Source organism: Limanda limanda, chromosome 8 (genome assembly GCF_963576545.1).
Source record: "Limanda limanda chromosome 8, fLimLim1.1, whole genome shotgun sequence".
NCBI lineage: Eukaryota > Metazoa > Chordata > Actinopteri > Pleuronectiformes > Pleuronectidae > Limanda > Limanda limanda.
Window position 1 is genome coordinate 5,282,574 of NC_083643.1, and position 14,492 is coordinate 5,297,065.

The window sequence follows — 14,492 nt, forward strand, 5'->3', positions numbered from 1 at the left end:
ACACACACACAAACACACAAACACACACACAGAGAGAAGCTGCAAACCCTTTGGCTGAAAAATTATAATTAATGTTTGGAGAGAGATTCGTCTCTGCACCTTCCACAGTGAGAGAAAAATCACACACACTGCGCCGGACTATAGATTTAGGCTTTTCCCCCAATCTACATGCACACACACAGACACACAAATATTTACACTACACAATATCTACACACAGGCACACAAGGACAGAGAGAAGGAAGAGGGGGAAGATGAGAGAGAAAGAAGAGGGGAAGTTACATTTTTAATAGAGTGTTTCTTTTCCTCTGAGCAAAGTAGGACTGAATACAAGGAGGTGAGCCGGTGCCAACACACACACACACACACACGCACACACACACGCACACACACACACGCACACACACACGCACACTTTTTTTGTGTCCTTTGGCAAATTCTTCTTTTTCACTCTTGCATTAAGTAAGAAAAAAGGGGACGAGCGTCAAAGTGGGAAAAGAGGGAGGAAGAGGAGGAGGGAAAAGAGGGGAGGAGAAGGAGGGGAAAAGTTTTTTGGGGTGACGGGGGGGGAAGAAGGGAAGAGAAAAGAGAGGAGAAGAGAGAGAAAGTCCCTGCAGAGTCTTTCTCCCTTCCTGGAGCGGGCGCCTGTGTGATTTCCAGTGGCAGTGAATACAGGTATTAATAAAAGCCCCATGGGGAAGAGCACACAATATAACCCTGCGTTTTCAGGCATTATGAAAGGACGCCCCCAGGGGTCCTCGGGCTCAAGTTTCTGAGATGCAGGCGATGTAAAAAGACGCCCCCGGGGGACGGACCCGGCAATAGAAATCTGCTGAATTCAAAGCATTCGCAGGATCCCGGGTGGGAGCCATTACTCCCACTGGAGGGGGGGGGAGAGGTTTCCTCACCCTCTCTCGCTCCTTCCAACCGCTCTCTCTCTCTCTCTCTCTCTCTCTCTCTCTCTCTCTCGCTCTTTTTTTACCAAACATGTGTTGCTGACATGTTGACAGATTGCTCAGTGAGGTGTTTAGGTGCATGCACAAGGCACGTCTGCTGAGACACAGACCCCCCCCCCTTTCCCTCCCTCCCTCCTCTCTCTATCTCTCTCTCTCTCTTTCAGTCGTTCCCTTCCTCCTTCCCTCACCAGTTCCCAAGTTCCTTCCATCCCTCCCTCCCTCCCTCCCTCCCGCCCGCCGACTGCAAACCTCTCAGCGCGCCCAAAACTGCTCCCATCCATATTTCATAAAGGAGAAACTAGGCTGAAAGAGAGAGAGAGAGAGAGAGACAGAGGGAGGATAGAAAGAGTTTAGGCAAGAGGGAGAGAGAGAAAGGGAGAGGGAGAGAGTGGTAGCGTCGGGGGTGGGAGCGGAGGGCGAGAGAAAGGACGAGAGGAGGAAAAAAGGGGAAGATAAAGAGAGACAAAGCGGGATCAAGGGAAGGCAGCGGGAGGAGGAGAGGAGAGAGAGAGAGAGAAAGAGAGCGATGGAGAGAGAGAGAGTGGGAGAACTCCGCAGTGAAGAATGAACCCTGTGATGAAAAATGACTTCACAACAACCCCTCTCTCCGTCTCACCCACTCCCTGTCATCCCTCCCTCTCTGCATGGTGTACCCCCCCCCACTCCCTCCTTCCACCCTCCACTTCTTCTCCCTCTCCCTCTCTCCATCCCCCTCTCCTCTGGTGCCGGGCTCCTGCTCTCTCCCTGGAAAACCTGAGCGGCAGCCAGCTGTGTCTCTGTGTGTGTCTGTGTGAGTGTGTGTGTGTGTGAGTGTGTGTGAGTGTGTGAGTGTGTGTGTGTGTGTGTGTGTGTGTGTGTGTGTGTGTGTGTGTGTCTGTGTGTGTGTGTGTGTGTGCGTTGTGCACTTGTATGTATGCCAAGGGCTTAGCACAGGAATCTTCAGGCCACCCCCGGGTACAGAGACACAGAGGGGAGGAAGGGAGGAAGAGAGGGAGGGAGGGAAGGAGGGAGGAGGGAAGTGTGAAGAAGAGGGGGCAGAAGAAGGGAAGAGGGGCACATGGCGACGAGGAGGAGGGCAAGAGGGAGGGAGTGGAGGATGAAAGCTGCACAAAAAAAGAGGAGGGAACATAAAAGGAAATGAATAGGGGCATGATATTTATTTTGTCAATCGATAGCAGCTACTGGACCAAACACACACACACTCACACACACAGACGCACAACGCGGCAGGCCAGAGTGCAGGAGGCTGTCTGTAATTTTGTTTCAGATTACACCCCCTACCCTCCTCCTCCTCCTCCTCCTCCTCTTCCTCCTCTCTTGTAGAAAGTGATCTGTGGTTTTAATAAGAGTCTCGGCCTCACAGGACTCAGCTGCTGCCCTGACGACAGACGCAGCGAGGTGTGTGTGTCTGTGTGTGTGTGTGTCTGTGTGTCTGTGTGTGTGACAGCGGGTTGCGACAGACGGTGGGAGCTTAGCAGTGGGGGGGGGTGGGCGTCCCGCGGGACTCGAACCAGTCACCCAAGGGCCCGGGCGCCAACAGACAAGCTTCTCCTCCCTGCTCCAGGTTTTTCTCCTTTTCCACTCTCACCTCCTCCCCAGATATTCTAACTTTTACCTCCTCTCCCCCCCCCCACCCACCCTCCCTCCCTCGCTCCCTCCCTCCCTCCCTCCCTCCCTCCGAGCTAGACAGGCTCCCTAGTAATCTCTCGGCTCCCCCACTGAGCGAGGGAGGCGAATAGACGAGGGCAGATGTATGCGCCCAATTAACAGAGACCTCACAAATACCTTCAGAAAAGAGAGAATATGCACGTGCACACACACACACACACACACACCACACACACACACACACACACACACAAGCCACTTTCCACCTCCACCATCTACGACTAGCTGGGTTAATGACTTGCTATTTGTCACTGACAGCCTTGTCTTCAACTCGTCTTCCTCCTCATCACATCCTCTTCGTCCTCAAGTGGCTTTCACTGACATCTCTTCACAATCTCTCGCTCTCTCGCCCTCTCGCCCTCCTCACTCACTCACCCACCAGGAGCGTGTGGACACTGTTGACACGCACCAGACAGGTTTTATAAACACAACTGAAGACGGACAGTGTGTGCACAGACAAAATCCGTTTTAACAACACAGTGCGACTGAGTTTAAAAAGCTCTAAACACAAAACAAGGACCCGACCGTGGAATGTTGTGGCTGGTTAGATAGCTTTGGGGATTCCCTAATGGGAAGCGTGTGTGTGTGTGTCTGTGTGTGTGTGTGTGTGTGTCAGTGTGTGTTCATGTGGCAGAGCAGGGCCAGAGAATGTTCTCCATTTGATCTGTAGGAGTTTTTTTCCGCTCCTCCGCTCCACAGGGAGCCTCTGCTCCATATTCTGACTCCTACTGAGACCCATCGACACTTCCCCAGATCGCGCTCTCTCTCTCTCTCTTACACTTACTGTACAAAAACAGGATATGGATGCTCACGATCTAAAAGTGGTAGACACACTTCACATGTGCAGGTGTTATGCAGCATATACACACCTCAGCAGGTTTGGAAAGAGCCGCTGTAGTGGAGTATTACACTGTAGAGCTCAGAGGCTCAACATCCTCCTTCTGAAACTACAACTACATTCACCACAGATCTGTTTAAACCCAAAAACAGAAAGTCTGGCAAAGTTAAAGAAACTGAAAAATAAAACCTCCTGGTTCTGGCCTGTGATCCAGATCTGCACCAAACTTTAATGGGACGACCTCTGACCCCTTCACAAAGTTTTATGGCAATACGTCAAGTAGTATTCGCCTAATCCCATATCACAGTGGAATTGAACTTTGACCTTTTGGATATAAAATGTCATCTCTTCATCCTTTTATCCAATTAGACATTTGTCTACCAATGAGTCATAATTAGCACATTAATGATATTATTTATTCATTAAAGTACCATTGAGGTCACGGTGACTTTGACCTTTGACCATCAGCCACCACCAGTTCATCTCTGGGTCCAGTTTTTGCCAAATTTAAAGTAATTTCCTCGACGCATTCCTGAGATTCAGGAGAAAGCGTTGGACGTGCAGACAGACGACCTCCGAACGACCCCACAGCTGTCACCGGCTCGGAGACGCTAATATGATGAGACACTTCCACAATGAAAACTGCAGTTTACAGCTCCAATGGAAACAACTGGGGCAACCACCACACTGTGAAAACCATCACACGAGCACAGCAACAAGCTTTTCTACTGGAAACATCGACAGGATCAACTTAAATACACACAACATATAATAATAGAACACACTTACACTGAGTATCCCCAGTTTAGAGCAGAGCAATCTCACTGGTTTAAAGCTGTGGAGCAGAATAACAGTGTTGTCGTCATTTGGACACACAACCAGCTGAGCAGCCCGGCTCGTGCACGTTGTCGTGGCGACGCATTAACCAGATGTGTTAGCTCTGTGCGTGTCTGAGTGGGCGAACACACAGTTATGTGTCATTGATCTGTGCCAATGTATGTGTGTTTGTTCAATTTCCACTCAAATTAATGGCGCCTCTTTATAGGCCTTCTGCTGGAGTGGCACTGAATTACTTGGTGCTTCACTCTCGCACCTGGGACCCATTCCTGTGTTATGGCCGAAGCTAGCTGCTAACTCGGGACCCATTTGCTACAACAGTTTATAGTTAGCATTTCAGACACCAGCGTGTTTTTGTTTCTGCAGAGAATTCACGACTAACTACTAATGATTCTCAAACCGGTTGCTGAGCTGCAGACGTGCAGATGTTATTCAAAGACAAAAGGAAAACATGACTTCAGGAAAGTGATTGGCTCCAGAGACGAAGGCTGCAGGAGCCGGAGGTCGATGAAACCTCATTTCACTGAATTCCCTGAAAACCATTCAACCCTTTTTATCCTTTTTTGAGTTATGCTCATGATGTGATCGTAGGCATATTGTCGAAGTAAATTAAAAAGGTGTTTTACACATATTACACCGATAAAAAAACCTTCAAGTAGTAGAAGAAGAAGGATTTTGCTTTTTGTCATCCTTATTACAAGTTGGGGGGATAATTAAGAGATAAGAAATAAGAGTTTTCTGTCATATTCAGTTGTTAAAATTCTCCAGATTTGAAAAGTAAACTCACAAATCAGTTTTTACGAAGCAATATTCTGACGTTATGACGGGGAAGGTTTTGGTTAATGCGGCCGAAGCTAGCTGCTAACTCGGGACCCATTTGCTACAACAGTTTATAGTTAGCATTACAGATACCAGCGTGTTTTTGTTTCTGCGGAGAATTCACGACTAACTACTAATGATTCTCACACCGGTTGCTGGGCCGCAGACGTACAGACGTGCAGATGTTATTCAAAGACAAAAAGGAAAACATGACTTCAGGAAAGTGATTAGCACCAGAGACTTGTGGTTGATGCAACTTCATTTCACTGAATTCCCTGAAAACCATTCAACCCTTTTTATGCTTTTTTGAGTTATGCTCATGATGTGATCGTAGACATATTGTCGAAGTAAATTAAAAAGGTGTTTTACACATATTACACCGATAAAAAAGCCTTCAAGTCGTAGAAGAAGGATTTTGTTTTTGTCATCCTTATTACAAGTTGGGGGGAAATTAAGAAATAAGAGTTTTCTGTCAAATGAAGCTGTTAAAGTAAACTCACAAATCAGTTTTTATATCAGTGTTTACGAAGCAATATTTAGACGTAGGGAAGGTTTTGGTTAATGTGACATTACATTTCAAACTTTATGAGAAAAATAAATCCTGGATTTGTTTGTTTGTTTGTTTGTTCCATGCTAATGCAAAGCTTACAGTAATACATCATAGCTCCTTCTGGCAAGATGGCCCCCGCCTGTCACCCCCAACCAAGATGGCTGATGTCTGAGCTGTTTGGTTCTGCTCAGGGACACGCACACAATCACACACAACACACTAACACACACACACACACACTAACACAAGTACACAACAAGCTACAAAATGCATGAACACATTAACTCTCTCATGCAAATCTTGAGTGGCATGTGTTTATCCCCAGTAGACAGTGTGTTTTTTAGTGTGTGTGTGTGTGTGTGTGTGTGTGTGTGTGTGTGTGTGTGTGTGTGTGTGTGTGTGTGTGTGTGTGTGTGTGTGTGTGTGTGTCCCATGCCCTCCTACTAAACTGGCTCCCAGGAGTCTCCACCATAGAACTTAAAAGGACTCTTTAGTCCATGTTTTTTAATTTAGCTTTCTCCTCAATAATAACCAGAAAGCCGTGGTCCAGCCCCTCACTTCAAACACACACACACACACACTCTCACACACATCAGACTCATACACTCTTGTACAGCCATACACACACAACAGCAAACATCAACACAGATGAACCCGGGCACACGAGCCCCCTGCATGCGAGTGCACACGCATCCAGCCAAGCTGTGGGATTACTCTGCAATCTCAACCACTCCTCCTCCAGGGAAAAACATGTTTTATCATTTGATTTCATTTCTTTCTTCTGTGCTCCCTCTCGCCCTCCCTCCCTCCCCCTCCCTCCCCCCCTTGCCTCCCTCGACTTTCTCGCTCAGCAACATGTAGCCCCCCTCCCCAGACTCCGGCGCTGAAATCACAGGCCACATCCCGCGCTCTGATAGCAGCCCGGTGCTGTTGGCGGTGTGATTCTCTCCGAGTGTGCGAGCGGCCGTGTGTGCGTCTGAATGTGACTCAGCGTGCAGGAGTAAATGACTCTGTGTATGGGCGCGCGCGTGTGTGTGTGTGTGGGCGTGCACGTGTTTTACTTGTGGGTTAAGGGTAGAGAGGGAGCAAAATAAAAAAGATGAAAAAAAAAAAAAACGGCTTTCCTGGTTAAAGGACGGGAGAAAAACAATTACCAGGACGTGTACAGTGTGGTGAGTTACATCATCTCTCAGTGATTCAGGATTGAATTGACTCTAAACTACAATCAGCGCTGCTTAACGAGGCTTAAATGGAACAAGTCTAGTGTTATATCTGTGAGAACATTGCACTTATATACGTATTTCTAAATCTAGTCAATCCTTGTTATATTTCGAAGGTGTTGTTTGAGTTGTATAATATTATCAGACTATACAGGACAATGGATCTTTCTCACGCTTTAGAAACATCTCTCTTTATTGCTGCATCTCTGAGCATCTCCCTGATGCAGCAGGTGGGACGGACTGGATGTCAGGCCAGCGGGGGGGCAGGGGGGGCTTCTGAGGCGGGGGGGGGGGGGGGGGGTCTTATCATCTACATTACACAGTCTCTGGGAACGCTGTCATTTACCAGTTTCAACTGATTCCCCCACCCCTCCCAGTTTCTTCATCCCTCTATCGAAAGTAAACACACACGCGCTAAGAGCCAGACTGCTTTGCAGAAGTAAGAAAGTGTGTGTGTGTGTGTGTGTGTGTGTGCGAGTGTGTGTGTGTGTGTGTGTGTGTTGGCTTGTCAAGTGAGCGTTTGGATTAATCTGTAGGAACCAGACGCCCCCGCCGAGTTCCTTTCAGCCCCTCCATTAATTACACCAGTACTAATAACGGCTTTTGTGTGTGTGTGTGTGTGTGTGTGTGTGTATGTGTGCATGTGTGTGTGTGTGCGTGTATATATGTGTGCATGTGTGTGCATGAGTCTGTCTCTGTGGCTATGACAGAATCCTCTTGCTAAAGGTGTTCAGTCACCCAGGAACCAAAGAAACAGTTTCATCTGTATCTTAAGATTAAACTTTTGCATCCAGTCCAAGAAAAGCTTCAAGATTAAAAAGCAGATCGAAAAATCACTTCGATACCAAACTTCACTCCTAAAAGATGGAGATGTTCAGAGTGATTGTGGGATCCTACCTGCTGGGCAGTGGTTGGTTCTGTGGTCACTGAGCTCGGCCAGACACTCGAAGTCCTGCTGACAGTTGTCGCAGGTGAAGATGGACTCGTCGTCCAGGTCGTCGTCCTGATCTCGATCTTCGTGGTCGTCTGGTTCTCCGTCTTCAGCGCCCGGGCCGTGGCCGTCCTTCAGCTCGGACTCTCGCTCAGAGGCTGGGACGTCTGAGGACACACAACCAGACAACATATAAACACAACGATAATCATTAGGACTCAATGGAAATACACAAAAAGAGACATTTTTAGTTTTTCTTTCCTCTGGTGTGTTGTATAGATTTATGTATGTAAACGGGTGCAACGTTAAAAAGCCCAAAGTCTTAAGGGACTTCTCTCCTCAACAGTAGGCCAGCTGATCAAAGCCATTGACCAATCACACCAGAGCAGGAAATCAGAGCAGATTATGCTTCATCAACAGACAAGGAACTAAAACCAAGTGTTAGAGACAGAGGCTGAGAAGAGGAGCTGCAGCAATGGACAGTGGGACAAGAGTTATTGTGTTTTCTGAATATGAAAGCATGTCAAGATTTTCAAGTAATAACACTAATTCAAATTACAAAACTGAGCAGAATATATCTCCTTTAAAATGTTTAATCTCTTGAGGATTCAATCATAAAAGGGAGGAAGCTGCTCTCGCTGATTTTCAGGCCTTGCTGATTTTCTTTACCCCTGAACTTGCATCACACAAATCAGTTGTCGTCTCTCGTTTTCCTGAATCCAGCCTGAGGTCATATTCTCAATATTTCAGCAGGATCGAATTGAAATTCCTCCATCGATAAAGATTTTATAAACTTGTTTTTACCTGCAGAAAATGAACGTGATGTACATGATGAACACAGTCAACGTGTGTGTGAATGTGTGAACATGTGTGTCCTGGTCACAGACTGGCAGCGTGTGAGGGGACCAGTGGAAGGCTGCGTCGGCCCAATCCTCACTGCTCCATTGTGTCTCCATTTTCACACCTTATTATCACATTATAAACGCTGAGGATCCAACAGGACTGACACTGCAGACACTGGCTGGAGAGGAGAGGAGAGGAGAGGAGAGGAGAGGAGAGGAGAGGAGAGGAGAGGAGAGGAGAGGAGAGGAGAGGAGAGGAGAGGAGAGGAGAGGAGAGGAGAGGAGAGGAGAGGTTTTGGTTTTTCAAAATCCATTTATTTTCTATTTCCAGGAACAAAAACACTTCTTACGTCAGCCACCAGCTGTACACCGCAACCAAACAAGGTTAATAAATACTACATATAGATTATTTTCGATATATACACACACACACACACACACATGTACATACCCACTCACACATCCATACTAACTGTCGTATCTCAAATTACAGGTTAAAAATCAGTTCCCCTTCATCCCCAAGGGTGCATAGAATCCCCGCAACAGCCCATATGCGGCTAAATGTCATCAAATTGTCCATCATTTTGTAGTAGGCGTGTTCTACTCTGAGTCTGGCTTTCAGAAATCCAACCAGCATTGGCGCCGGATGCACGCTACCAGTGTCCAGTGCTTGGTTCCTCCGTGTCAGCCAAATGGCTAGCTTTGCAGAACCAGAGACAAAGTTTACCAGGTTGTGTACAGCTTTTTCCTTTGCAGAATATTTCGGACCATAAATGAACAAACCAAAAGAAAATACCTCTCCCAGGCCCTGAAACCACCCTTTTAACACATTAAAAAGTGCTTCCAGCCGTGGACACTGAACAAATAAATGTTCCAGTGTTTCAGCTTGGGAGCAGAACGTACACCCCTCCCCCAGCTCCGGATCAAGGTGCGCTCTGTATCTGTTTGTAGCTATCGCCCCGTGCACTACCCTCCACTGGAGGTCTGCTGTCCGTTTTTCAATGGGCAGCTTGTACAAGGCCCGCCAGCTGCCTTTCGGAGAAGCCTCTGGCTCCAATAGCCCAGTCCACCTCGACTCTCTCATCTCTTCCAGAGAGTGCAAATTACGAACCTTTACACAGGTCTGGTAGACAGACTTTTTTCCCACAGTCTGAAAGCTGTCTAGGTGAGGAGTTGGGAAGGACAACAACTGACCACGCCTCTCCTGCCACTCCCCAACAGCTGGGCTGATGAATAAGGAGGGGAAACTGTATTCCGAGTCATCACTCCACTGGTCACACAGAGTATTGTTGCTTGCAAAGACTCTCATGGTTTGTGGCAGGGCGGCACAGACCTCCTCCAACACTTTGTTTATCAGTCTGGTAGAGTTGATATTGCTGTTCGCTCTCAGGGTATCCACCGATGTTGCTGTCATCTTTATCAGATGGCCCAGTTTGGTGCATCCAGCTCGTCTGAGGTTGTCTCTGAGGCTGGCAGACTGCAGTGTTTCCGACCTCATAAAGTCATTGAAGAACAGCGGTTCCTCAAACAGCCACAAACCAGGTGTTTCATTGTTTTCTCTACTGACATGAAAAATCTGCCATGCATCTAACATTGACTTGTAAAACGGGGTCAGCCCGGTGAGATCCATGTCCTCCGTTCTTAAAAGGAAGAGATGTTTGTCGTAGCCCAATCTTCCAGCTCTCCTCAGCAGCAGACGTGCCGCATCAACCCACCTCGGCCCACAGTTGTACAGTAGTCTTTGAGCTGCCCGAAGGCGAAAAGCGGCAATTTTGGACTTGATGTCCACCAGTCCCTGTCCTCCTTCCACCACCGGCAGATAGAGGACTGCTGCCCGAACCCAGTGTTTGCCAGACCAGAAGAAATCCAGTATGGCTCTTTGTAGTTCCTCAATTAGTCCTCTCGGTGGCGTCAGAGCCGTAAGCCTGTGCCAGAGAGTCGAGGCAACCAGACTGCCGGCAACCAAAGCTCTTCCCCTATAGGACAGCTGGGGTAGCAACCATTTCCACTTAGACAACCGAGCACACACCTTCTCCTTCACTCCCTCCCAGTTTTTTGTTAGAAACACATCGCTACCCAAAAATACACCCAAAACTCTTAACCCCTCCTTCCCCCACTCAAGACCACCAGGCAGACTTGGTATTGCTTGCCCGCTCCACTGTCCCACCAACAAAGCCTCGCTCTTTTCCCAGTTCACCCGTGCAGAGGAAGCCTTACAATACAGTGACAGTGCTTCTTGTAAAGAGGACACATCTTGTTGATTAGAGACCACCACATTTACATCATCTGCATATGCAGAGACTATGAGGGAGTACTCGGGATCTGGGAAGCCAGGCAGCGAGAGGCCACTGATCTTACCCCTCAACCTGCAAAGCAAAGGCTCTATGGCCAGACTGTATAACTGCCCAGAGATTGGACAGCCTTGTCTTATCCCCCGCTGTACCTGGATTGGTCTGGTCAGCCCTGTCCCCATCTTTATCATGCATTGTGCACCATTATATAATAGGCTGAGCCATGCAATAAACCCATCACCTAAACCAAAAGCTCTTAAAGTGTCAAATAAATAAGAGTGATCTACCCTATCAAAAGCTTTCTCTTGATCCAAAGAAACAATTCCACAATTAAACTCATATTTTTTACATACATCCATAACATCTCTAATCAGAAAAATATTGTCCATGATTGTCCGATCTGGTATACAGTACGTTTGGTCTCTGTGGACAATCATCTCCAAAATGTTTTTTAGTCTGTTGGCTAAGGCTTTTGAAAGTACCTTGTAGTCTGTGCACAGGAGAGCAACGGGCCTCCAGTTTTTAAGTAAGGCCAAATCTCCTTTCTTTGGCAGCAGGGAGATTACTGCTCGCTGACAAGAGACAGGAAGTGAACCTGTTCTCAAACATTCCAAAAGGACGCCATGTAGGTCCGGACCAATGATGCTCCAGAATCTCCTTAGCAGATCATTGGAGAGACCATCAATCCCTGGCGCTCGTCCTGATGCCATCTGGTTCACCGCTTCGGTCAGCTCCTGCAGAGTTAGCTCAGAGTCGAGGGCAGTTTTCTCCTCTTGGCTAAGCTGGGGTTGTCCCTGCAGCAGCTCCTCACGGGACTCCATGCAGCAACTTTCCTCACCAAACAGGTCGGTGTAAAAAGCTGACGCCTGGCTCCTCATCTCGCCTGGACAGGTGGTTATTCCGCCCCCTGGGAGTCTAATGCAGGTGAGCTGTCTTCTTTGTGCAACTGATCTTTCAAGATCGAAAAAGAAAGCAGTTGGTGCATCCATGTCTGTTAGATGAAGCAGCCGGGACCTCACGAGAGCTCCCTTAACCCTTTCCTGCAGGTATGAGCTCAATTTCAACTTTTTTTCCTTCAGTAGTGTTTGACCTGTGGTGGAATCTGCAACTAAGCCCTCCTCTATGTTTATAATGCTATCCTCCAGTTCTTTAATGACTGCTTTAGCTGTGGCAGTGGAGTATGAGGTGTACTGTTGGCAAAACACACGAATTTGTGCCTTGCCTATCTCCCACCAGAGCTTTAAAGAACTGTAATCTGTTTTTTTATTTTTCCACTGGCGCCAAAACAGCTCAAAAGCTTTACAGAACGCAGTGTCTTGCAGCAGTTTGTTGTTAAAACACCAGTAGGATTTAACCCTCTCCCCTGGTGAAATTACTAACTCTATGCTAACCAGATGATGGTCTGAGAAACCAACCGGGCTAATGATGCTGTCACTTAGTCTGGCTCGAAGGTTTTGGGATATAAGCAACATGTCTAGTCTGGCTGCCGTCACCCTGCTTTCTCTGACCCTCATCCATGTATATTGTCTGGCTATTGGATGCTTTAACCTCCAGGTGTCAACCAGATCTTGCTGTTTAATAAGACTGTTAAGGGTCTGCGCTGACTGGGGGTGAGGTTCTTCACTGGTCCGGTCCTTAGTAAAATCTAGAGTACAATTGAAATCACCTCCGACAATTAGCTGATCCTGCTGATAGTTTTTAAGTTCGTTTTCTAGTAACTTAAAAAAGCGTACTCTCTCTGCACCTTGATTAGGGGCATAGACGTTCACAAAAACCAACACTGTATTTTCTATTTCTGCTTTTACTAATAACAACCGCCCCTTCACTAATTCTGTAACGGATAAGATGGTTGCATTTATTGTTTTGGTGAACATTACAGCTACTCCTGCAATGAAGTTGGAGCCATGGCTTAAGGCATGAGGACCCCTCCACCATAAACCCCAGTCTACTTCATCACTCGATGTTGTGTGTGTTTCCTGCAAAAATAACACATCAATGTGTTTTTGAGTCGAGATCTCTGCTATAACAGCTCTTTTTTTACTTTCTCTTCCCCCGTTAATGTTAAGTGACCCTATTTTTAATTTCCTCATAGAAAAGTCAGAAAAGAAAATAAACAGGAAAAATACAGAAATCAGTGAAGAAGAAAACACCAAGTGATGCATGATTATTTTACAGTGCTCCTCGTCTGTCTCGTTGTTTTTCCTTTAGCCTGTTTCCTCAGGGTTGTCATGTGTTTTTTCAGACGGAAACGTTTCTTCTCGTCGAGCTGATCCAACCCATACTGTCTTTTCAGAAACGCCACCGATCTAATAAATTTTTCTGTATCATCAAAATACTCTTCCACTTTGGCTACTCTCGCATATGTTACGTCAAGAAAGTTGTTTATTTCTTCCAAAGTGTAGAGGGAGATATCTCTAGCTGGGGTCCCAAAAGATGCTACACTCTCTAGGTCTGACTCCTCCTCCATCTCTTCACCTGGGGCCTGACTGGCTGGCAGACTCTGTCCCTCATCGTTGTTCACACAGTGATCTGTGGCACCTGAGGGACCTGCCTCCTCAACATGTGGCATTTCTGCAGCTGCAGACTGGGAGGATTTCTCTAGGTCCTCAGACACACGCAATTTCTTGGACAGACTCTGCCCCTCTGACTTCTCTGCTTCAGGCTGTGAACCGTCCCCCCCACTCACTGCATCACCGCCACTTAAGGCTCTGCCGCGAGTGGGCTTTGACACTCCAGCGCGAGGAGCGTCCTCCGCTGCGGCGCCGGGCGCTGTTTCCGGTTCAGCGCCGGCCGCCGCCCCGGTCCCCGAGCCGCTCGGCTCAGTTTCCGGTTCGGTGCTCGGTGCCGCCGCGGCCCCCGAGCCGCCAGGTGTAGCCGCTGCTTCGGTGCTATGCGCACCTGCCGCCCCTTCGGCAGTGGCAGCGGCAGCCGCCGCACCCGCCGCCTCCTCAGCAGTGGCAGCGGCAGCCGCCTCCGGGCCGCTGCCACTGCCACCTGCCGCTTCACCGGCCCGCCGATGGTGCGGACACGAGGAGCGCTTGTGCCCCACATCCCCGCAATCAAAGCACTTAAAGCTCCCGGAGCTGGCGTACACCATGTAGAACCCGTCCCCGTGCTTCACTCTGAAGGAGACCTCCAGAGAGTTCGTGGTGGATGACAGGAACATAAACGCCTGCCGTCTCAGGGACTGTACATGTCTCAATTTGGGATCCTTGCAACCGAGATTTAACGTTCTGAACCCGCTAGAAAATTTACCGAATCTGCTGAGCTCGGATCTTAAGATCTCATTTGAGATAAAAGGCGGAACTCCGGATACCGTGATCCGAGTTGCGGGAACCGACAGCGGGTTCACCTGCACGAAGCCGTCCCTAATAAACACTCCACTGGCAATCAGCTGGTGCACCTGTGGTTCCTCCTTGAGAAATACCACCACCGCTTTGCTCATTCTGGAGGCATAAACTACATTATCATGTCCCACCTGTTCTCCAACAGCCAGCAGGACTTCCTCCACCTTAACGTTGTCCCCCGGCGGGACTATTC

At 48.0% G+C, this 14,492-nt stretch overlaps 1 protein-coding gene across 1 annotated transcript in view; it reads right to left on the reverse strand.

Moving 5' to 3' along the window:
• The window catches only part of znf423 (zinc finger protein 423), a 155,223-nt gene that overhangs the window by 104,901 nt on the left and 35,830 nt on the right, over positions 1 to 14,492 (reverse strand). Inside the window, 1 exon segment of the mRNA XM_061077371.1 lies at positions 7,786 to 7,986. Within this exon segment, the coding sequence (XP_060933354.1) occupies positions 7,786 to 7,986 (201 nt within the window).